This window comes from Gossypium arboreum, chromosome 1, assembly GCF_025698485.1.
Source record: "Gossypium arboreum isolate Shixiya-1 chromosome 1, ASM2569848v2, whole genome shotgun sequence".
Lineage (NCBI taxonomy): Eukaryota > Viridiplantae > Streptophyta > Magnoliopsida > Malvales > Malvaceae > Gossypium > Gossypium arboreum.
The window spans coordinates 104,621,214-104,647,243 of record NC_069070.1 but is presented as its reverse complement, the minus strand read 5'-3'; the positions used below and the strand labels follow the sequence as shown (position 1 = coordinate 104,647,243).

The 26,030-nt window shown below is 29.3% G+C and overlaps 1 protein-coding gene and 1 long non-coding RNA gene across 2 annotated transcripts; one reads left to right on the top strand and one right to left on the bottom strand.

The window, feature by feature from the left end:
- Positions 1-7,479: 7,479 nt before the first annotated feature.
- On the bottom strand, positions 7,480-13,252 carry LOC108485367 (metal tolerance protein 10-like). Its single transcript, XM_017789176.2, has 6 exons — positions 12,866-13,252; positions 8,997-9,109; positions 8,630-8,875; positions 8,462-8,542; positions 8,147-8,377; positions 7,480-8,067 (listed from the first exon to the last, which is right to left on the bottom strand). The coding sequence occupies exons 1-6, from the start codon at positions 13,041-13,043 to the stop codon at positions 7,723-7,725; spliced, it is 1,194 nt and encodes a 397-aa protein (XP_017644665.1). The 5' UTR covers positions 13,044-13,252; the 3' UTR covers positions 7,480-7,722.
- A 7,884-nt stretch (positions 13,253-21,136) lies between these two features.
- On the top strand, positions 21,137-22,166 carry LOC108485395 (uncharacterized). Its single transcript, XR_001871301.2, has 2 exons — positions 21,137-21,708; positions 21,923-22,166. It is a non-coding gene; the product is annotated as an uncharacterized LOC108485395 (long non-coding RNA).
- The last annotated feature ends 3,864 nt before the right edge of the window (positions 22,167-26,030 follow it).

The following is a 26,030-nucleotide window of genomic DNA, read 5'->3' as shown; positions in this document are numbered from 1 at the left end:
AGCTAATTTGGCTTTCACGGTTTACGCTGAAGCAAATCTAAGATGATTTGGCATCTCTGTATTGTCAGAGAACAAATCGAAGTTTGGCGTCTCCATATTCGACGGAGAGCAGACACATAGCAGATCTGGACTTCATATGTTTATACTGAAGCAGATCCAAGGTGATTTGGCATCCTTGTGCTTACAAGGAACAAATCAAAGACATAGCTGATTTGGCTTTCACGTGCTTACGATGAAGCAAATCTAAGATGATTTGGCATCTCTGTATTGTCAGATAACAAATCGAAGTTTGGCATCTCCATATTCGACGGAGAACAGACACATAGCAGATCTAACCTTCAGATGTTTATACTGAAGTAGATCCAAGATGATTTGGCATTCTTGTGCTTACAAGGAACAAATCGAAGACATAGCTGATTTGGCTTTCACGTGCTTACGATGAAGCAAATCTAAGATGATTTGGCATCTCTGTATTGTTAGAGAACAAATCGAAGTTTGGCGTCTCCATATTCGACGGAGGGCAGACACATAGCAGATCTAACCTTCCGATGATTAGACTGAAGCAGATCCAAGATGGTTTGGTATCCTTGTGATTACAAGGAGCAAATCGAAGACATAGTTAATTTGGTTTTCGCGTGCTTAAGATGAAGAAAATCTAAGATGATTTGGCATCTCTGTATTGTCAGAAAATAGATCAAAGATAACAGATTTGGCATCTCTGTATTAGACGGGGAGCAGATCAAAGATAGCAGATATCGCCTTCCTAAGTTGCAGTGAAGCAGATTGAAGCCGTCAAGAGGCCATTTAAAGAAAATTAAGGATCAAGAACTCAAGACTCGGCGAGCCCGGGCAAAATTGTCCTTTTATAGTCTTTGCTCTATTCCTATTACACAGCAATGAGCAAAGAGGGGCAGCTGTAAACATTCAATTTTGCCCGGGCCCAGAAATAATTTCAAAAAAAAAAAACAAAGTCCAAGTCTAGTACAAAATTACAAACATATAATTTGGCCCAATCGAAATGGCCCATTACTTGAAAAGATTGAAGGTCCATCTATGAGCTTGACTCATATGGCAATATAATCTTTAAGGATATGCAATCTTAGATATGATATGCAATCTTAGATATGATACAATCTTGGATATGATATGCAATCTTAGATATGATATACAATCTTGAAGATATGATCTTGTAATCTTGGAGATTTAATTTGTAGATATCCTTTAATCTTAACCATTGATGTAATTGATTTGTACCGTTGGATTTGGGGAGGCTCAACTATAAATAGAGGCCTCTCCCTTCATTGTAAATCACTTGAGTTTTGGGAAGCAATAAGAATTCTTGAGAGCATTCACTCAAATTTCTCTCCCTCTTTCGTTCTTACTCTCTGTGATTTGTTCTTATTTTATTCTTCGTCTATCTTAGTTTTTCAACCTTTTTTATATTTTAATTTCTTCATTTTTCAAATATGTATATTTATTCTTATCTTTTATACATTTGATTATGTATTTTATATATTATAATATTTAACTTTTTTATATAGTTTATTTTCAAATATATATTTTCTATGCATGTATATATATTATATTATCATTTCATGTATTTTGAACTATTGCATTATATTTTTATAATTTGTAAATGTTCTATTTATTCATTTTTTAGTGTATGTCATTTATCTTATTTGTGCATAGTTTCATTTTTTATATGCTATGATTAATTATTTCTTTTATGAGCTATTTTATGATATATATATATTGTTGTATAATTTTTGCATGTATTATGTTTTTCTTTTAGTTTACTCATATTTTTATTTGTTTATTATCTTATATTTACCCTAGTATTTTTTTCCATTAAACGTATGTTCATGTTATTTAGTTTTGTCTTAATGATATTATTTATGTTTGTATGGAAATGTTAGAATATTTTGTACATCTATGCTTCATGATGCATTAATATGTCATCCTAAAACGTCATTTAAAATAATATTCCAAGGTTTTTTTAAAAATAAAAAAAATAAAAGGCAATGCTTGATGTTTGGAAACTTCGAGAAAGGTAGTGCCCTAACTTACTAGGTTGCGACTTTTCTTGTTGAATTCGAATAGTCAAGCACCCTTCTAAGTGATTTTGAGTTTTCAAAACTTAAACAATTATTTCGAGATTTCAAACCATAGTGTCCTAACTTATCGGATATGGCATTTTGTTGTTTGAGATAGAAATTTTCAAAGACGAGCTTAGTTTCAAGGTTTTAAAATGTTGCGTCCTAACTTCATGGATGTGATGTTTTGACTCGTTTAAAATAAGTGAGCCTTAATTTTCAAAATTGAGACATTTTAATTAAAAGAGGTTTGCATCTTAAAACTTTCAAATTTCCGACATTAAAGACACTTGATAATCAATTAGGTACCAATTTTTGGGCGTTACGAGGGTGCTAACCCTTCCTCGTACGTAACCGACTCCCGAATCCGTTTTCTCGACTTTCGTAGACCAAAATTAATGTTTTAAAACAAAACATTTTATAAGATGATCCAATCACACCTAAAAAGATTGGTGGCAACTCCCGTTTTTGTTTTTCTTAAAGTCGATTCCCATTTTCCAAAACTCGATTTAAAAATGGTTTCGACATATGGCCTATTTTCTTACTGGGTTTTTTCAAACCCTGATATTGGTGTTGCCTCTCATACGTCCTCCACCCATTTAATATATATATTTTTTTCACAAATCATATGTAACGCCCCAATTTTCGGGAATCCTGTGAATGTTGGCATAGGTTTAATTATGTTAGTGGGCCTCTAGAAGGCCCAAGCTTAAGATAGAACCTGACAATTTTAGTTAATTTTTGTTCCATAAGAAAAAGGGGGTGAAATTATGAAATAGAACCTATGTGAAAATGTTTGAAAATGCTATAGGCTAAATTGAAGTGGCCAAATAAATAGGAGTGCAAAATAGGAGGATTTGCATGACAAACCTCCCATTTTACATGAAGTGGCCAGCCATCATGTTGTTGTAGACAAAATGTGCACTTGATATCCATAATTTATGATACAAATTGATACAAATTGATAATAGGTTAGGTAAATGTTTCATGATAATAGGTTAGGTAAATGTTCCATGATAATAGGTTAGGTAAATGTTCCATGATAATGGGTTAGGTAAATGTTTCATGATAATGGGTTAGGTAAATGTTTCATGATAAGAATTTCATGTCTTTTGTATTAAAGAATTAAATGGATGAAATATGAAGTTTTATTAAAAGAAAAAGGGGTGAAAAGAACAAAGTTTTGTCCATCTTTGTTCATCATAGCTGAAAGTTAGAGAAGAGAAAAGAGAGGAGAAAGCTCTTGAGTATTTGGTCATTGGGAAGAGGAAAATTGAAGGTAAGTTCTTGGTACCTTGCTTCTATTTTTAGGTTCATGAATTCTTCTTGATTCTACCTTAACTCTTGAAGTATATTTTGATTTTTAGTTGTGTTGTGAGCATTTAGTCATGAATTAAAATGAAGGAAATGGTTGTTGTTTCATGTTCTTTTGATGAAAAATGGAAGATAGGTGAAGTTGAGCCAAACAAATGAGCATACATGTGCCTTAGATGCTAAAGGGAAAAATCGGCTAACATGTTGTGCTTTAAAATGATGAAATGGAGATTATGCTTAAGTAAAAATCATAGATATGTGATGATTGATTGGTGATATACATGTTTAAATAACATGCATGCAAGATAGGTGTATGAAAGAGTGATTTGGTAATAAATCTGCTTGGGACAGCAGCAGTAACGTGACTTTGGAAAATCACCATAAATTGTGGGAGATGAATTAGAAGCTGAATAAATTATGTAATTAAAGCTTAATGAGTCTAGTTTCAAATGAAATAAACTATAACATATTTTGAATTCTGTACAATGATAAATTTGATTCGTAATGAAGAGTGGTCAGATTAGTCAAACAGTGAAACATGGGAAACTTTGAGAAAATTCTGGTATTGATTGGTTAAACCAAAAATTCTGAAAATTTTATGGATAGACGATATATGAGTCTATTTTCAGGGAAAATTAACGACACTTGATTTGGAGTTTCGTAGCTCTAGTTATAAATGATTTAGTGACTGTTGCTCAGAAAGACAGCTTGCAGTGAAATTATGATTATGTGGTAAACATTGACAAAAATTTGTTAATGAGTTGCTTATTGATTTCTTATAAGCTTACTATGATCTGTAGGTGTGGTTGACCGAATATTGTAAGGGGTTAATACGTAGTTTGTATTTGAATAGTTAGATTAACGTGTTAGTAATCTAATTGTAGGCGGTTCGTGTGTGGATCTCAATCAAGATATCGTCGCAAATGTGTGTAACTAACACCCTCTTTCTTAGTCTAGATTGGCAAAAGTCGAAAAGTCGAAATGCCGAAAACCGGTATTTTGTAGATTTGCGAAAAGTAATGCTCGTGAGGTAAATCGATTAATGTTTTGGTAAGTTACAATGTTTGGACCGCAAAGTGCATGATTTACGTGCCCTCGATATTTTTGGGCTTAATGGGCCAAAATTAGAATGATGGGCCAACTGCCCAATTCGGTAAGAACCCTCGATGCGTGATTCGTAGTACGTGAAAGGTAGGAATATGCATGAAAAACCCTAAAATAGATAAATTACTGAAATACCTTTAAAAGTGAAAATTTTACTTTTACCCTAGGAGATAAATTACCAAATACCCTAGGGTTAAATTGACTTAAATGCATGTTTGATTGTTGTTATTTATCGCATGCCATGTTGTTATTGTCGATGCATGGGACCGGCATATTGACGGAGGAAGTACTGAAAGTGGCTTGTCCACGATCTTGGAGGCTTTGCCTCAATTCTCGTTAATCGAAAGCAAAGAATGCTACAACCGTGGAGTGTTGGGTGGGTGGGTTGAGCTATCCCACATGGAGTGTATGGCTGGTACGGTGGAGTGTAGTGGTTGGTGGGTTGAGTAGTCTCCCCAAATGGGCTTGCATATGTTATTGATGTTGCATGTATTTTGAAATGGGCCTATGGGCCATCTTTTATCTGAATAAGGGCTAAGGCCCGTTTATTGTAATCTGAAAAGGGCTCGCCCAGACCACCACTATTACTGAATGGGCTTAGGCCCAATGGGCTTGAGCTGACTTGGGCTTTGAATGGGTTTTCCTTACACACTGAGTTTCCCCAAACTCACCCTTTTATTTTCATCCACGCAGAAATCCCCAACCATAGTGGGCTTGGAGTCGTGAGGGAATTGAGAGTGGCCACCGCCTCAAAGTTTGATTTTCCTCTGGTGAACTGGACATCCTTTTATTTACGTTTGAAGTTTTGGGTTTTTAAATGTAATAAGGCCGCTTAATTATTTGTGATGGTTTTAATATGTATTACTAAGATAGGTATTACTTATTTTAACTGTTGAATTTGGATAGCTTTAGAGCGCGTTTTCAAAAACAACAATTGATTTCAAAATAACTCGACAACAAGCAAAGCTTCCGCAATGAAAGTATTTTCTAAAATTAATCACTTTTCCTAAAAATGACTTAATCAAATCGGTTTCCTAAAAATATCCATGACGTTAAGGTGTGGCAATGGCGGTATGCATGTCTAGGATTGGATCCGAAGGGAGCTTGGTACTTAAGCAGTCCGATGGACTCACCACCTCTTTTCCGGTTTCCTACCTGGTGCACAGCTTCCATTCATTTTAATCCTTAATGAATTAATCTTTTGAACATCAAGTACAATTTTCTGGACTTAGAATGGAAAATTGTTTTTAACGTTTTTGATGTGGCATGCCGGATCCGGCCATAACTTCTGGGCCGAGTTTGGGGTGCTACATCATATGCTGATAATGGTTCCATAATTGCAACAAAAAAAAAATGATGGTGTCGCCACCCTAACTCCCTCCAACCCCAACACTATTAAAAACATATCATTTTGGTAAATAATGGTATTGGCATACCATTTAGGTATTTAAATATTAATTTTGTATTATCTAAGTAAAAAAGCTCATATTTTCCTTTAAAAAGTAATATTATATTTGGTACTTGTATTTTTATAAAGTGTCTAATATGGTACTTATACTTTAAAAATCCAATGTGTTACATGAACTTGCAATATGTGTTTTATTATGATACTTGCACTTTCATAAAATGTCCAATGTATTACTTATATCTTGAAAATGTCCGTTATGATACCTAAATTATCAATATGTATTTTATTATGGTACCTAGTGTTAAGAACGTTATGGTGAATTGCTAAATCGACTAATAAAAATTAAACAAATAAATTTTTTTCCAAATCATCAAGTGTATATGGATATTATAAGTTATAACATTATGTAAAAACTAAAAAAAATTAAATCAAATTAAATTTAAAATAAATAACTAACTAACATATGGTTAATAAAAGAAGTAAATATTAAATTTACATAATAAAAAGAATACCAACTATTTAAAATAATATTTTTATTATCCAAGAAAGTACATATAAGTTTAGTATTTACTTCTCTTTTATTAATCATATGTTTAGTTATTTGAAAAAAATTACGTACCAAATTTTCATTTATTAGTTTAGCAATTCACTAATTTCCTTAACATTAGGTATCATAATAAAACATATAGTAAAAGTTCAAGTATCACATTAGACATTTTATGACAGTACATTTATCATAATAAAACATATATTGAAAGTATTGATATCAATTGAACATTTTCAAAGTACATCTACTACATTAGACATTTCATTAAAGTACAGGTATCAAATGTGACATTATCTTCTTCTTCTTTTTAAAAAACCTTTAACTACTTGAAAAAACCTCTTTATAATTATTATTTTAAAATTCATATTCATTTATAAAATATTGTTATTTATTTAAACTATTTATTATTATAATAATAATTTTATAAAATTCATATTCATATTGCAACATGTTGTGACCTACTCTGATGATATGTGCAAGTATTAATTTGCCAATGTCGTGATTATCATCTTTTGTTGAACTTTCATTTTTAATGATTATAGTGCTTTTTATTCATTCTATACATTTTGAACAAAGTAATTTAAAGGTTGAACACTAAAATTCATTCAGTTTGCTCGTTGCTAATTCTAGTATCAGTTTGATCAAGAAAATTGGGAAACATTTTACATTTGACACTCTCATTCTTTTCTCAAAAACTCAACCCTTCGTCCTTCTCCACCCCTCTCTCCATTCTGAAACACATTGTCTCAGATCAACATAAAACAATTTTAAATAAATTCATTTAAACCCAAATAATTTCAAACTCCTTTCTAGTTTGCACAACAACATTGAATACCCCTGTAACCATCGCGAGATTTTGAACTTCGACTCAACATTCAATAATCTTTTGCTGAAATCACCTTCAAAATTATTCAATTTTTTGGGTTCAAAACCAACAAAAGAATAATAATTTGAAGGTGAATAGATGAAGATGGGCTGGGTTCATAACCCCTAAATTTTTCGGAGCAGAAAAATTATGAACAAAATTTTTAAACATATTATGAACGTAATTATGAAATCACATATTATCCTAGTGTAACCAACCGAAAAATGAGAGAGATTCATGCAATGCGTAGTTAATGATATAATACGACAAGTAAAATTATGTAGCATTTGGGACTACAAGCAGGAGAGACACTAAGGGGTGAACAAATTATGAAGTATGAAAGCACAATAATGAGTTGGGAGATCAAACCACACCGATGCAAGCATCGGACTCAGACCATGGTCTTATGTTCAGGCCTATGTGTAAACTCAAAATCGATATGCACAAAGGCTCGCTCAACTTCTGGTAGCTGCTCTAGCTTCTCCTGCAGTTTCTCACCAATGTTGTGTGCTTTGTTCAGCAGCATGTCTTCAGGCAACACTATGTCAACCTCCACAAAGTAATGGGAACCAAATGTATATGCCCTTACTGTGTCAATGTGTTGTATCTCTTCATGGTGGTTCCATATCAGATACGTCAATTTTGCTAGAAAATCAGGTGGTGCACTTCTTCCAATTAGTGACCATACATTCTCAATCACTGTTCTGGCCCAGGTACTCATCGTGTATAGTGCTATCTGCAATTATGAAGCAATGAGCTAATAAGCATATTAGTAGCATGCATGTGATTGAGAGGAAATATTTTATTTAACTCACAATTATAGCTCCAGTTGGATCAATCCACCAGCGGATATGAATAGCTAGAACAGCTGTTGCTAAACCAACTGAGTTAGTAACCACATCGAAGAAATGATCCTGCGCGTAGGCTCTAACGATTTCGTTTTTGAACTGCCGGCAATAGACCATGAGGACGAACTTCACCACCGTTACCAAAACCATAATCCCGATCATCCATTTCTCTTGCATATGATTGATCTCCGGATGGGACTATACAAAAGGAACCAAATAAGTAAAAACGTTGTGGCCAATGGCCATACCAAAATGATTTGATGGTAGCTGAGTAGCACACACCTTTGCAATCAGTTCCCTGACAGACTCCAGCAATATTTGTAATCCTAGAGTTGCCATTACTGAAGCAAAAACAATGATACCCTGGAAAGTCAAAGCTTGGTTAATGGACATATTTGCGGTGACAGGAAAGAAATATATATACATTTATTTTATCGAGAAATAACTTACGACGGGCTGCATTCGTTTCTTTCCAATTGGATAGTGATATTGATTGGGGGTTCTCATGGCTTGCGCAGTGAACCATAGAATAAATCCCGACAGGAGATCCAAGAGTGAATCCAAAGTTGATGCAATGACTGCCAAAGATTTGCTTTCAATAGAGGCAAATACTTTGGCACCAAAAAGCACCAAATTGGCAGCGTTAGACACATGAACTGCCATCCTCTCACTCCTTGCAAGTTGCTTCATTTCATCCTGAATACAGCAAGGTATTCACTATTAATATAACATTTACAATGCATTGATTTGTTTAGTTGTATTTGATGTTTAAGGCATAATGAGAAGCAGATGTAAAAACCAGTGAAGAAGAAACAACCTCGGTTAGGCTATCGGGCAAACAACCCATCTCATTCATGGTCTCCATCTCATTAAATCCTGCAAGGAGCCTTTCTTGCTTTTTGTAGTACTCTGAAACCTTCCGCTGTTTCTCTGAATGAAAGGGAACCCAAAAATAACCATAACATCATTACAACAAGTCTTCATTAATTACTACATGGGGAAACAACATAGGGTAATAACGAAATCAGAGTTTTATGTATCATTCAATATCCTCCGTATCTATTGACACGTATTGATTTGAAAGGTAAAATATATCTATAGATATAATGTTAGATTTAACTATCCACCTTTAAAAACTGTCAAATTTGACCTTACACTTTTTGAAAAGAGTTAAATTGCTATTTTTAATGGAAGTACTGACTAAAATATTAAAATTTTAAACATTTTATAAATTTTAAATTATTTGTTAACATGACAAATAAGACAAGTAAGGTCATGTGGACATGAAATATCCTAAGATTGTTATGTGGGTTGCCATATTAATATTGTTAAAATTTTAATATTTTAGTGTTGTTTGAACGGGACTGAATCGATCGGTCAAATCAATTGAACCAGGAACCGATCAAGGACAGGTTTGGAGAGTAGCTTTGAGTCAGTTAGATTGAGAACTGACTAAAATAGATTTTAAAAAAATAAATTTATAATAATTTTTAATCATACCGATTGGACCGATTGAAACGATCGAACCAGCAAATCAGTAACCTAATCAATTTGATTATCGATCCGATTTAAATAACATTACATTTCTATTAAAAATACATTTTAACGTTTTTAAAAGATTAATAAATAAATTTAACTAAAAAAAGCTAAAATATCAAAAGATATAAAGTTAAATTAAGGGGTAATATCAATAAAGTAGCATTGTGGTTTTAGGTACCACTCATACCTGCTTGGGCCGGTTTATACCTGCTAGCTAGAATTAATCTATAACAAGTTTTCTTTTTTAAAGGCAATTTTAACTGTTTTTATTTATTTCATAATTAAATTTAAAATAAAATATGATTTTTGCATTTAATTAATATTTTAAAGTATTTTTATATTTATTTAAGTTGAAAATTAAATACTTAAAATTTAAAAATTTTATTGGCGTATTAATATATTTATACATATTGGATTGATGTATCTTTACATATGTACATAATAATATGAGTCCAGGAAAAAAAAAATATGTTCATAAAATACATCAATATCTGGAATAGATGTTGGTCAGCTTCTTCCTGACTGTCTATGTTGCAATCAGAAGATTTCCTTTACAGCTAGCAAATGCATACACAAAATCTTGAGATGCTTTTTTTCTTTTCATGATGAATTATTTTCATCCTTCAATTTTTAAGGAAAAAAGTATCTTATTTATTCATTTAATTTTTATTTTTTAATTTTTTAATAATTTTATTATAGGTTCGATCATATTTGTTAAACTCATAAATAATAAGATAATACGCTTTAGCACATTCAATATACATCCTCCTATATTGGTAACAATGTCTATGTCAATCGAGTTAAAACTCCATTAACTTATCTCTTTTAGTTATTAAATTTATATTTTTTATCAAATTACTCCAAAATAGATAAAAAAATAATGTTTGTTAACTTTGTTAAAGTGACATACACATGGATTACTACGTAGATTACATGCCAGCATTTAATTAATTTTTAAAATTTTAAAAATTCAAAAAATTATAAAAACTATTTTTAAAATTTTAAAATCATTAAAGTTATTAAAATTATTAAAATTAATTAAATGTTAACATATTATCTACATAACAACTCACGATATGTATTTTTAATAAAGTTAACAAATATTAATTTTTTCATCAGATTTAATAAAAATACAAATTTAAAAATAAAACAACTTTATCTATAAAGCTAAAAGCGCTAAAAATTCATTATATATATATATATATTGTATAACATTACAAAAGATCCCATAACTAGTGTCAGCTTAGCATTTTGTTTATAATTTAATTTCATGTGTAAGAAAAATCAATTTAGGCCTTAGAAATTCACCACAAATAGAAGAAATTAAGCTGGATCCTCGATTGCTCTTCAATTTTGTCCTAGGTCTCATCTCTTAAGTGTTATTATTATTATTTATTATATTATTTCATCAAGGGCTGAATTCCCTAGAAAAGTGCGCTTAATAATGATATTTGCATATATTGTTGGGACAATGGAGAAAAACACTTCTGCCTCTATAGCACCTAATATTCTATAATTAGTTTTTTTTTTTTTTGTTCAATGATATTCTATGCTTAGTTTATTAAACAACAATGGCCCCTTCGAAAAAAAAAGAAAGTTTGCTATGAAATTCATGTTTTTTTTTTCATTTTACGTGTTAGGGGAAATGGAGAAAAGTTTTTGCAGTGTTATTTTTTAGTAGTTAATTTGAACATTGAACGACTTAAGGTGTTTATGATTGATTTTATTGATGGACCCTAAGCGTTTCGATAAATTCTATAAATTTCTTTGAGCTCTCCTCAAATTTTTCTAATAAAGACACACTTCAAAGATTTCTCTCAATAAGAGAGTTGATTCCTCCTCAATTGTAGTTCATAATTCATTTTCTCAACAATATCGTTTTCAAGATTTGAATCTACATCTTCTTTTAGAATATAATGTGCCTTACCATTGCACCCAATTAATAGGAGTAAATTAAATCACTACTAACACTCAACAAATAACACTCTTACGAATTGAACCTAAAACAATTTTTAAATAAAATAAACAATCAACCAATAAATTACAATCAACCAATAAATTACCATTTAGGTTCAAAATGGTGTGATTTTAAATAAGGTAATTATTCCTATATAATTAATAAAATAATAAATTTTATAAGTTGATTTAAGATTATTTTTAAATATATTATTTGGATACATAATTTCATTTTAAAATCGATAGTGATTGTTTTCTTTTTCTTTTTCTTTTTCTTTTTTAATATCCTAGAAACTTTATGAATAGAAAAAGAAGATGATGACAAATAAGGTCCCTAAAGCTTTATAAGTGCTAAGCTACTTTGGCCAAACCTGACCTAAAAGTTTGAGAGACAATGTAGTAGGATTCCACTAGCTAATTAGGAAAAATTGCCTGGATCATGTACATATATATCAGTATAAAAAAAAAGTGATAAAATTATTAACAATAATGCACTGATTCTACTAATATTCATCATATAGCAATTAATTCGTTATAAGACTCATCTAATCATTATTAACAATTTCCTTTTATGGATTGTCAGAAATTCAAATTTCAAGTTGCTACTTAATGACTTACCTTCTTCAATCATGGGATTTCCTTACCAAAAAGTAGAAAGATAAGCATTAATAATACACATGCAATTTAGGCAAAAATGAGGACTCTGAATTTTTAAGTATCGTTTTGTATATGACTCTTCGCACAAACAAGGACCAGCCAACAGTTAGAAATTATGCAAAAAATAAAACAAAATTCTCACAATATTTCTCTCCACAGTAAAGCTGTTGAAACGAAATTCTTCAGAAAAGAGCATAAACCAGTATTTCATGTGTAATATTTAATTCCTCCAATCAATGTTCTTGTTGTCCTCTTAAAACAACAGAAGAAGAAAAGAAAAGAAAAGAAATCAACTAAAGGTTTGGTTGAAAATCAGCTAACCATTAATATGTTACGTTGAAATCCAAACAACCCTTTCTTTTAAGAAAAAAGACTGGATTCATCGGACTTCTTTCTCTTCACAAGAGAAAAGAGAAATCTAAATTTGGAGTTCAATTCAATACTATTTTGAAAGCATTTGTTGTTCTTCATAGATTGCTCTCCTTTTATAGGTAGAAAGGAAGCAGAAGGAAAAAAGAGAAGAAAGGAACTTACTAGGGGTACAAAGCAGGCGAGAGAAAGGATCGTCCCGAGAGGATAAGCTTTGTTGGGGAAGGCGAAACTCGTCCAGGTTGAGACGCCATGAAGACGACGACCTTTCATCTCGCTGAGGCAGAAGTTCTGTATTGTAATCGTCGTTAACGTTGTGGATGCCACTCTCATTGCGCTCCATTGTTATTTTTACTCAAACTACTTCCCTAAAACCGCTCCTTCCTTTCCTTATTATATATTTATCACGCAAAGTAGGGGAAGAGACAGCTTACCCTGTATTTCCTCCTATTTTACTCTACACATGACATGCCCTTCTCTTCCTGAATTTTGGTTTTGTTTTTTTCCCAGATATTATGGTTACATTGCTCAACTTTTTTAAATGCCTTTTTCAGTTTTTCTTTTCTTTTCATTATATCCAAATATTCTTTTTAAATTCATTTTGTGTAATATTTGATTCCTTTTAAATAGCATTGTTACATTAGTAATTTCATCCTAAATTTTAAGATTTTAATTTGATTTGATTTTTTTAAGATAAAAATACTAAAATTTATTATGAAAATGTTAATATGACATAAAACTATTGAAAAAAAGACAAATGACAAACGTCATTATTTTATATAATCTTTTCCACATTGCAACAATTTATAAATATTGGTAGTTTTTTTTTTTCTGTAATAGATATCAAATAATATGCCATTATTATTATTTGTTTGTGTACAACAACAAAAAAAAAATCACAGCTTGGAAGATTTAAGTATCAGAATGCTTAGAAGGGTTGAAAGAGTTATGCATTTCGAAAGATAGTAGTGAATCAAATATGTACTAAATTCTATCTAACATAAAAATTAAATTTACAAATTTTTAATGTGACTCTAAATAACATGCTCTTAAACAAGACAAGACAAAACATGTGATGCATTTGAGCAATTGATTTGATGCACCAAAAAAAATTACAGCTTTTATTTTCCTCTCTCGGCAGGAAGTTGTCTTTCTTTTCCTTCGATTTTTTCAAGAATACAGAACATTCTTGGAAAACGCATGGATGAACATAAATTAGGCAATATGTGGCTTTTTTTTAATATAATTTTTTATGTATAAAAACAATTATGGGTTGGTTTATTTAAAAAAACAATTGTTTATAATTTCAAGTTTTTATTTACGTAAATTATATATGTATTTTTGGTTTAAATTTTTATTGTAGTTTAAATCTTATCTAAATTTACTATAATTTATGTTTAATTACCAATTTGATCATATTTTGTGATGGATGTATTAATTTAGAGGAACAAAATTTGTATTTAAAGATGGTGGAAAATTAGAGATATTAAAGTTGAAATATTTGAGGAAAAAGTGCAACTTATTTGTAAAGAGTTTAAAATGAAAAGGTATTAGGGAAATTGGTTGGGGACCATGAATTAGGGTGTGGTATGAAATTGAAAACTATTCCTACCCTCTCCTTTGGAGGGTGGTCCAATCTTCCTTGTACATATCCTTCCCCTTCTTTATCCTCTTATCAAAATCATCTCAACTTTGTTGAAGTATGATGTTGTTGAGGTACACAGTTGATCTAAATAAGTTACTTAAAATTTTTAAAACCTTGGGTTTAAGTACAGTTACTTAATTGAATTGGTATTATTTTTATCATATTAATATGAAGATTGTGGATTTAAATATAGTTAAAAAATATAATATCCTGTGATTTAAGTATTTGAAGAGTTTATAAATTATATAACAAAATATTGCTTGAGTCCTTGTTTTCAAGCCATATGTGCCTCAAAATATTCTATATGCACATTAACCTCATTACATAAATGACTTAACGTATTATGAAACACTTTCGTTCCAACCAGCCACAGTAATGCAATTAAGTTTTAAAGTCTGAATTTTTATGAAATTCAATCTTTACATTCAAAAGGCCAATTTTATTAAGAAAATAGTAATAAAAATTATTATTTTAAAAATAAAAACATATAAAGTGATATATGTTTTACTGCTAATATATTAATCATCAAAATAACTATTATCTCTTATAGTTTTAGTTTTTCACTTTCAGTATTTTATTTTTAGCTTAAAGTATCATTTGGCCATTAAAGTATACCATTTTTCTCATTTTGGTACCTAAATATTTTAGCTCACATTGATACCTAAATTTTATATATTAGAAATATATTTTTAAAATTTTAAAAATTATTGTGAGGAAAATATTTTTAAAGTTTTAAATAATTTTCTAATATAAACCTTGAAAATACTATTAGATAATGCCAGTCAATGGTCGAACAACATCAGTAAATGATCAATCAATTCTAGCCAAAGTTAAAGGGTAGTGTTCTATAATTTTTTTATTAATTAAATTATTTTTAAATTTTTATAATTTTTATTTGTTTTTAAAATTTTAATCTATTTTTATTGTTATAACATATGAATGTTACGTGGCACTTTCTAATTGGATTGAAGTGCCACATGGCACATTCTATTGAACCATAGTTCAACCCGTTTTTTCAACGGTAATGAATTGAATTGATTAACAGAATGTAACTTTAGATAGAGACCAATTTGAACGAAAAAAAATTATATACTAAGAAAAAGGGTATAAAAAAAATTATATACTAAGAAAAAGGGTATACTTTAAATGCCAAATTATACCGTCGAAACCATTTTTTTTAGAGAAAAACGAGAATCGACTTTTTAAAACAAAAATTTGGAGTCGCCACCAATCTCTCGGTTTAGGTGTGATTGGGCCACCTACTAAAATGTTTTGTTCCATTAAAGACAATTTTGGTTCGCGTAAAATCAAAAACAAATGGGTTCGGGAGTCGGTTATGCATGAGGAAGGGTGAGCACCCTCATTACGCCCAAAAATTGGTACCAAATTGATTCGATGCGATCCTTATATCAAAGATTTTAAGAAAAAAAGATCTTTCAAAGCATGATTCTTTAAAATGTGTGAATAGTTCAAGTTAACTGTCAAAATTCTCTTGTTTCAAAGATATGCAGCATCATACCCAGCACGATTGGATACGATCCTTTATACCTTCAAAAATATGATCGATTTTTTACTTTCAAAAACTCGTACACTAAAATTATAAAAGGTTATCCAAATATTTAGTTCACCGAAAAAACCATACCCAGCACGATTGAGCACAATTTTTTGAATTCTTAAATATTGGATATTGCCTTATTTCAGAATTTTTGAATAATAAGGAAAATTGAAAATTCACTCAAAACACATTTATTTGTTTTAAAATAGGTAGAACACTTAATGCATTGTATCGAAACATTTGCATAGAAAAGGATCAATGAACAGGAAATAATATGATATAATAAGCCTCAATTTAATAAATCCAACAATTATGTACAACTATTCTAAGTAAAATATAACCAAATTCTTAATCATGAATGGAGAGTAATTGATAAAACAGTGACTAAATAATATACCACAACAATAAATGTAAAACAACCCACAAAACATGTACAAAATAAAGCGGAAATTAGCAAAAGATGTAGTATAAGACAATTTTTATAATAATTATGAATTAATGAACACATAATATACATACTATATGAGTAGATTAATTTGCATAAAAACTAAGAATATATAATTATTGAAATAAGTATTAAAACATTTGAATTGAATAACATGCAAGATATTTTAAACACAAATTCATTTAAAATTAACAATATACATGATAGTTTATATAAAATATAAAAGAATAATAAAATACATGATAATAGATTTACAAAACATGCATATGTACATAGAAATAATTATTTGTAAAAAATAGCATGAGATTAATAGTATATAATAATTATGTATGCAAAAACTATATGTATAAAATGTATGAATTGAGTGATGCTTATAAATCAAGCATATGTTTTAATATATGTATGTATGTGTAAAAAGAATTTTGAAATAAGCAATGTATAAAATAAATTTATATGAAATAAATTAATTTTGGATTAATGATACGTATTGATGATATATGCACAAAAATAATAAGATATGAAAGTTCAGTAAAATAAGTAAATTGTACAACTTAAATATAGTCCTTAAAAGAAATAAATTATACACATAAATAACTTTAAAGGAATACATAGAAAACTATTTACATGGAATAATATGAGAAATCAATGACGTGGACTATAGCAAAAATAATCTAATATGAATTATTTACATATGAATAAATTTTAGAAACAATTGTATGCTAAGATAAATATGGAATTAAAATATGAAGTATAAAATTAAATTAATTTTATCTTAAATTATATATGTAATAAATTTTAAAACACAAATATATATAAATATATTTTAAAAAAATTATATGTATAAAATAACAGATGAAAGTGTTGAAAATATATATATTTATTGTCGTAACCATTTTTTGGAAAATAGGAATCGACTTTGGTTTTGGAAAATGAAAGAACGGGAGTCGCCATCAGTCTTTTTTGATGAGGTGTGATCGGGTCACCTCGTAAAAGTGGTTGTTTTTAATAAATGGTTTGATTTATTTAAAAAACGATTTTGGTCCACGTAAATCAAGAAAATAGGTTCGGGAGTCGGTTAAGCACGAGGAAAGATTAGCACCCTCGATACGCCCAAAATTGGTACCTAGTTGATTAATTAGTGTCTTAGTGTCGAAGATTTGAAAACTTGAAAGAATTTAAAACACAATCCCTTTTTGAATTAAAGCTGATCTAAAAATGATCGAACAAGTTAAACGGATGTTAATGACTCCCTCATTTCGCAATAATAAAACGTCACATCTAGTAATGTTAGGACATGACATTTCGAACTTTGAGAACGAGCTTGCCTTTATTCGAAATTCATGTATTTTAACCCTTTTTTAAAAAAGGGGTATTTGATTAGTTAGGGTGAACGAGAAAAATCGAAACCCAGTCAGTTAGGGCACGTTTCCTCGAATTTCCTAACACCGAATTTTGCCTTTATTCGCGAAAAATCTTATTTCGAAGTAACAGAATGTCATACCTAGTAAGTTAGGGCACCACACCCCGCATCTCCGAAAATAAGCCTTTTTTAAAGCTCGTATTGCGATTTAAAGGAGTATTCCGTTATTTAGGTAAAATGAGAAAAATCGAAACCCAGTAAGTTAGGGCACGATTTTCTCGAAATTCCAAATACGGAGTATCACTTTTTATGAAAAGATTATTTTTGTTGGGTAAAGGATGATATAACGCAAATTTGTAAAAAAACGAAAAGAAATAAATCATGATGTTTACAAGCATAATAATAAATGAGTAGTATAAATGACAAAAATGAAAGAAGCAAACAAGCTATGTAAAAGAAGAGAATAATAGGTAAAAATAATAAATAACGATGAAAGTAAAAATAAACAAGAATAATAAGAATAAGTAAAAGGAAACTTAATAGTAAACCGATAAATAAATAAGTGATATATAAAATAGAAAAGAAAAATAATAATAATGTTGCTAAAAGGTAAAAATGTGTTAATAAGGATGATAATAATAATAAAATAATATGCTAATAATATAATAGTAATGATGATAGCAATAGTAGTAAAAATAAAAATAATATAGTAAATAGAATAATAATAATAGCAATAAAAATTCATAATGGCGATATTAAATAAAGTGATTGTAATAGAAAGGGTGCTAATATCGATAGTAACAAAATAAAGAGGATAACAAATTGTAATGATAATAATGATGTAAATAATATTATTAAAATAAAAATAATAAGTAACAATAGTGAGAATAATAAGCATAGTAAAAATATAATGATACATAAAAATAATGCTATATATAAAAGCATATATATATACGCGTATAATGAAATACATACAAATATTAATAGTAAATATAATAGGGTAAAATTGATATAATAATAACATGGGCATAATACGGTATTAAGAAATATTGTATTAAGAGTGTATACATAGTATATATGCTAGGAACAATAATAATAGTAAAAATAATGCTACATAAATAGATATAGTAATAGTATATACATAATATAGTTATTAAAAACATATACGTAATATATAGAAAAACACAATACTAAAAGGATGTATATATGATACGCATATATTATAAATGATAATAATGTTAGAAAACAACTATTAAAGATATTGCATAAATATACATACATATATATGAAAAACAAATACATGATAATATTAAAAGTATGTACATAATATATATATATTAGAAAATGTACACATAATATGTAAAAATATATATGCATATATAGTATTTAGAAAAGAGAAATATACATAATATAATATTGATATACATATATACGTAGCATGGGGTATAATTAAAAGTATATATATGTGAATACAAATATATTAACAAAAGCAATAATATTAAAGGCTATTAATAATACTTTGTAATATATATATATAAGTATTAAGTAAAAAATAATGATGGGACACTAATAAACAAAAATATAATAATAACAGAATAAAATACAATAGCATGAATAATATTAAAATTAAAGTAAAATAATGAGAAAAAGTAAAGGACGGAGAAAATCGAAACAAAAACGAATTTTGGGGCGAATTTCAAAGAGAATAAAAAAGAAAACGACCAAATTGCAACATGTGCGCAACCTAGAGGTACTGAAAATGCAATATTCCCCCATTCTAAAGCGCAGCGCGTGGCCGAGGACCAAATTGAAAAGCGGGACAAAATCTAGGGCCGAATTAAAAGTAGAAATAACTTGATTGTAGATACATGAAAATGCGGAAGGGCTAAATGCGTAAATAGCCCTTCCTCTTAAAAAACACGCGGATCCTCTCCCCAGGCGGGTCGGGTCACGGGTTCCCTCCCCAAAACGACGTCGTTTTGCGTCTGGGGAGGGAACCCCAAAACGCTGCCGTTTTTTAAGGCTATAAAAGCCAAGTTTTTTGGGCAAAATTCATTTATGCTATCCTCCTTAAAAAAAGTTGCTCTCTCATTCCCTCTCTCTCGCCCTCTAGCCGGAGTCAAGGTCCGGCGAACAACCCGCCGTCGGTCGCCGTCGTAGGCCACCGCGCGTAGTGGCCGGAACCCCGAAGATATATTTTTTTTTTACTTTTTTTGTATTTTTTTATGTACTTATGATATATGTGTATATGATGGTAAACAAATTCGAAAATAAAAAAGAAAAAATAAGTAAATAGAAAGGAAATAATAATGATGTAATATCACCTTTTGTTTTAGATTTCGATTCTTGGTATTTCAACTTTTATTTTCCTATTTCTTTGGTGTTGCTAAGATCTCTGCTTTCGTTTGTGTTTTAGATCTAAAAGTTGTCAAGTGCTTTTTGTATTTGCTAAGAAAAAAATGCCCAATCTGTACAATGGTTTTTGCTTGACTTTTTATAGCCATTACATGATTTTTATATTTTTGTTGTCCTTTCATTTTAATGGCTTGCAGGTGCTGTGGCGGTGAATTTGACCTGTCAGTGGAAGCAGAGGCGGTGGCCAGGCAAGTGGTGATAGACCTGGCATGGGCGGTTAGGTTAGGGCTTTTATTTTTGTTTTAGGTATTGGGCTAAGGTTTGGGCTTAAGTTTGGGTAGTTTTATTTTTTGATTTAGTGGGCCGGGCAGGAATGGGTTTCTACATTTATAATAAAATAGACTTTTTAAAAGAGCTAGCTTATGTATAAACATATAAAAAAATATATGTATGTGAATAAATTCAAGAAGTGATGTATACATAAAATAATATGAAATCAACAATATATATAAAAAGTAATGTATAATATAAATTTTAAAATAATATATAATGTATAATGTATAAATTTTGAATACAAAAATACATGTATAAAGAAAATTTTAAAATAGAAATTTTACATAATAAAACAATTTAAAGAAACAATTATACAAATGAATGAAATAACAAATTAAAGCAATATTTAAAAAGATGTTAAGATAATTTTAAAAATAATAATAAAATCTTAAATAAAAATGAATAAAAACATAAATAAGTAAATAAAACTCGATTAAAATAAAAATAAGATTAAGAGGACGATCTATAAACAAATAAAATTAATAAAACCCAAGATTAAAGTAAGATGAAACATGCACCAATGGTCAGGGATCTAAAATAAAATATCCCAAGCTTTGAAACACAACATTTAAACAAGGACCAAATTGTAGCAATGCGTAAATCACAGGGAAAATGTAAAAACAAATAAACAGAATCAAGGCTGAAAAACAAATCAATGTAGGATAAGAGGGACTCGGTGCACAAATTGACCTTTCAAGGTGAAAAGGCAAGGCCATAATAACCTCTGACCGAATATTCTTCTCAAAACAGGTTTCAAAACCCTTTTCTCTCAAAAATTTTCAACCTCTTTTCCCCTTCAGTCGACTGAACCAAAAGGTTCTTCACTCTTTGCCTCCACGTTATCAAATCGGACCCTCCTAAATCCCCATCAAGCTTCGATTTCAACGAATTCAACAAGGATTCGAAGGCTCCTCATGAAGATAAGTATTTTTGCTTCTGCTTATTTTATTTTTTACACACACAAATAACAAAAAGCAAAGAACTCAAAGCAAAATCTACAGAAAAATGAGATTTTAAAATCACCTCTTGAACTGTTCCCGTTTTTCTATTCAAACTTCTCTGTACAGATTTGTATCCCCCCCTTTACATTGTTTACAAATGGTCTTTTATAGCCGAAAACCCCCAAAAAATGAAAAGAAATTGAGACTCTCATCATCCCTCTTTTCTGTTATCTCTTTGTTGTTAATTATCCTTGCTGTTATTTGCTGTAGTTATTAGTTCGTTTTGCAGGTGTGTATGGCGTGGAGTGAAGCTGTTTGTGGGCGTGCTGGCGTGGAGGAGGCAGTTGGAGGCTACAGCAACTGAAGCTTTTAGGGTTTGCTGAGTAGTTTTTTTTGGGGGGGATGGATTTGTGTTATTTGTTGGGTCTGGTTTATTCTTGGTTTTAGGGTTTACAAATGGTCTTTTATAGCCGAAAACCCCCAAAAAATGAAAAGAAATTGAGACTCTCATCATCCCTCTTTTCTGTTATCTCTTTGCTGTTAATTATCCTTGCCGTTATTTGCTGTAGTTATTAGTTCGTTTTGCAGGTGTGTATGGCGTGGAGTGAAGCTGTTTGTGGGCGTGCTGGCGTGGAGGAGGCAGTTGGAGGCTACAGCAACTGAAGCTTTTAGGGTCTTCTACATATACTTTAAACCCTTTTTTCATTATTATTCACCTGGTGGATGGGTCAATCTGTAGCTAGAAAGAAATTTATAGTAGTTATATTGTCAAAATGGTTTTACAAGTAAATGCTTGAATTAGAACTCAACATTTTAGAAGTTGCTCATATAAGCGTCAAACCTTTTAAAATGGTCAAATAAGAATTTAACATTTACAGAAGTGCTCAAATAAGGGCACTCTATAGCTCAATTTATAGGAAAATTTTGGTAATTATTAACATGTTTAAAATAAAATACATAACACCTGAACTAGATATTGCTTGAAAAGAAAAGAAAGCAACTAGAGCATAATTTGAAATCTGATATACAACTTTTGAGAAGCCCTTATTTGAGCAATTTTGAAAAATTTTGACTCTTATTTGAGCACTTTCGAAAAAGGTTAGGTTTTTATTTAACCATTTTGAAAAGTTGATCCTTCATTTGAGGACTTTTATAAATGTTGAGCCCTTATGTAATAACTTTGAAAAGTTTAGCTCTTATGTGAGTAACTTTTAAAGAGTTAAACCCTAATTTATGCATTTAGCATTGGTTTTACTGATAATTTGATAGATATAAATGATAATTAGTCTCATGATGACAATTTGCAACTAGCGGTTGCTATGTATTTGTGTTTATATGAATCTTAGGGCCTAAAACATACTTAGTTCATGGTCTTGTCCCTTTGGAATTAAATAAACTCCGCATCATGAAAAGAAACTGTGAAGGTTTCATATGTGCATCAAATATAACAATAGAGTTAAATAAAGTTTAAGATGTATAATTATGAAAGTTTGCAAAATTAAATTAGATTTTATAATTGTTTAATGCGTGATTTGGATTTAAAATTTTGAATTTGGGTTTCAATTATTATGTAAATGGTAAGAATGAAGTGAAAAAGAGAAGGGCTTGTATAAAATTGTGATTCTACATCATTCTTATCCCTTTCCAATGAGAAAATGACAAGTTAAAATTTTTTTTCCTGATTTTCAGTTTTTTCCTCCTGAAAAAATTTAAATTCAACTAAAAATGCTAAAAATCAGGAAAAAAAATTTGATTTATCATTCTCTCATTGAAAAGGGATAAGAATGACATTAAATCACAGTTTCGTACAATCCTTTCTCCAATATAACTTATATTAGAAAAGTATTAAAACATGGATTTATCAAATTAAAAATTTCAAATTCATTACTAAACAAGCTTCTAACAAATCCATTGACAGGGGTGAAGCTAGAAAATTTTTTAGGGGGGCAGATGAAATTTTAATTTTCTATAGTTTATATCTTTATAATTTGTAAAGGATTAAATCAAATTTTTATAATTTTAGGGGGGCAAAGTATAATTTTACCTTTACTAATTTAAAATTTTTAAAAAATTAAAGGATTAAAAAAATAATTTTACATTTTAGAGGGTCGAGGCCCATACCAGCCCCTCTAGTGACGCTCCTGTCCATGAATTTGATAAATAGTAATGAACTTTATATTTCTAAATAGTTTATTACTCAATTTACACTGTTTTTTAAATCCAAACTCAAACTCCAAAATACTAATTCCCAAATGCTTCCTAAATGAATTTTGATATATAAATATTGAGCTTTTAGCGCTTTCATAATTTCGCATATGAGATTAAGTATTTGATTCAATTATATTTATTATTATATATATATATATATATTTCCAAAAGACTTGATAATGATATATTCTAAGATTATTGCTTGATGATGAAATTATTTACATTAAAAATAAAGATAGTTTAGAATACATCTAATTAAGCTAGTTTTCTTTTAAAGATATATTTAAATTCTTAAACGTGCACAATTTATTAAAGAGAAGAAAAAAAGTACAATATTTAAGGAATTGCTTAGCATATTTGCATCCATGAAATCATGCTAGTGGAACGTCAACAAAGCTACCAAGCAACAAATGGAAAGGGTTGCGTACCAAAATCACTAATTTTTTTTTTTTTTTTTGGAGGGACACTCACACGATTGATGTGCCAAATTAAATTGATGTTGAATGCTCACTTTAGTCTTTATCTATGATGGATGAGGAGGATAAAATGTCTTTTAGAAAAGCATTATAGAAGATGATCCACTTTTATTCATGTGATGAATCCAGGATAATATATCATTTTATTAGGCAATCCCTTTAAAAAGTTAAGACTACTTTCTATCTAAATTAAATTTCTGTTGGTGTTAACTTATTTTTTTAAAAGTTTTAAATTTGAATCATCATTATATTAAATAGGATTAAAAATTCATTTTAAATATAGTTTGATTAATTAACAGGATGAAATTAAAATTTATTTAACCAAACACACTAAGAATAAATATAATCTAGATTAAAACCAATTAATTGAACTAATTAGACTGGATTAAAACCCACACATATAGCAACCGCACATGATAAAATTCAGAGACCCACATATATAATTAAATATGATAAGTCTCAAACCTAGGTTCTTAAAACCCAAAACCTTCACCTTTATTAACAGTACTAAGGCCTCGTTGACATGTAAGGTACTCTTTTTTTTTTTTTTATAATTTAAAGAACTATTAAGGTACATATAATGAATGAATTTTAATAAGTACACATTTTTAATGTTGAAAGTAGGAGTAAGGATTAACCTCCCAAGTATCACATAAACTTTTTTTCATGAACATGGATAATTTGGTAACAAAAGAGCAAGAGTAGGACATGTCCATTAATTAACTTAGTTTTACTTGCCACCAAATTATCCTGCTCTTGCATTTCAGATCGCTAAATTAGGGTTCAATCCTCTTTAAATTGATTTTCTCTTGTGTTCAACAACTTAAATTCAATTTTATCTATTGTGCCTTATCATTAACATTATGATAAGTTATGTCTTATAGAAGTACTATATAAAAGTTATTGATATCTCATTCCACTCATTCTTAATTTGTGGTATATCTTATTTGATTCAAAAATAAAACGTTTATAATATATGGTTGGCATATTTAACCAAAATTTTTTAAATACATGATTTTCATCATGCATAACTAGAGAAAGGAAAATCATAATATGGCTTGAAATATATAAATTTATTAATCTATAAATTCTCACTTATAAAAATTCAACATCTAGATTAGAATTGTCTAAAATTGATTTTGAATTTATCAATTTCAAATTGTTGACATTTAAATAAAGAAAATTGAAGTCCAAATCCTTAGTTGAGTTGCTTAATCCAAGCATAAGGTGAACCATTTCGATGGGTTTTTCTAATATGTTCAATTGAGGTGGGCCTAAGTTCCTTCGCCCAAACTAAATGCTAGTAAAAGGTTTATTTTATTTTTTCGGTTAAGTATGGATATTTTAATTGTGATAAAAATAAAAAATAATTATAAACAAAATTTAAATTTAATTATATTAAACAAGTATTACTTAAATGCGTGTATATTTTAAGTCAATAAATTAAAACAATATTTTAGTAAAGATTTGGATTCTTTTAACTCTTAAAAAGTTTGGCCTTCCATTTATTTTTCAAAATATTAATTAAACATAGGTGAAAGTTTTTAATTCACTTAGAAAATTAAAAAAAATTTACATTATCAATGTACCAATCAATTTGATAATACGTTCAATTTACGATTATTATGTTTAATTTTAATAATTTTTTAGTGAAATGTCATTAATTTTAAGCTTATTATTTGATTTTTGATTAGGTGCAAAAGCAAAATCCGAAAAATAGAAAAGAGTCAAAGATATGAGTTGTGTAAAAGTTTTGGGCCAAAAAGATATTTATTTTAAGATTGTAAAATTATACTTTTAAATTTTTCATTATGATAATATTTTAATTTTCTAATATTTTATCTTTTAAATTTTTCGAATAGCTCTTCAATACTAGATTAGATTAAAAAATTTTAGTAAGACTAAACTTTTATGCCAATTGAGTCAAAAAAGTAGATATGATTAGAACTCGCACTTAAAAACTTTCATTTCGGTATTTTTTTACTTCTCTGATTTAGGAGAGGGACACCGTC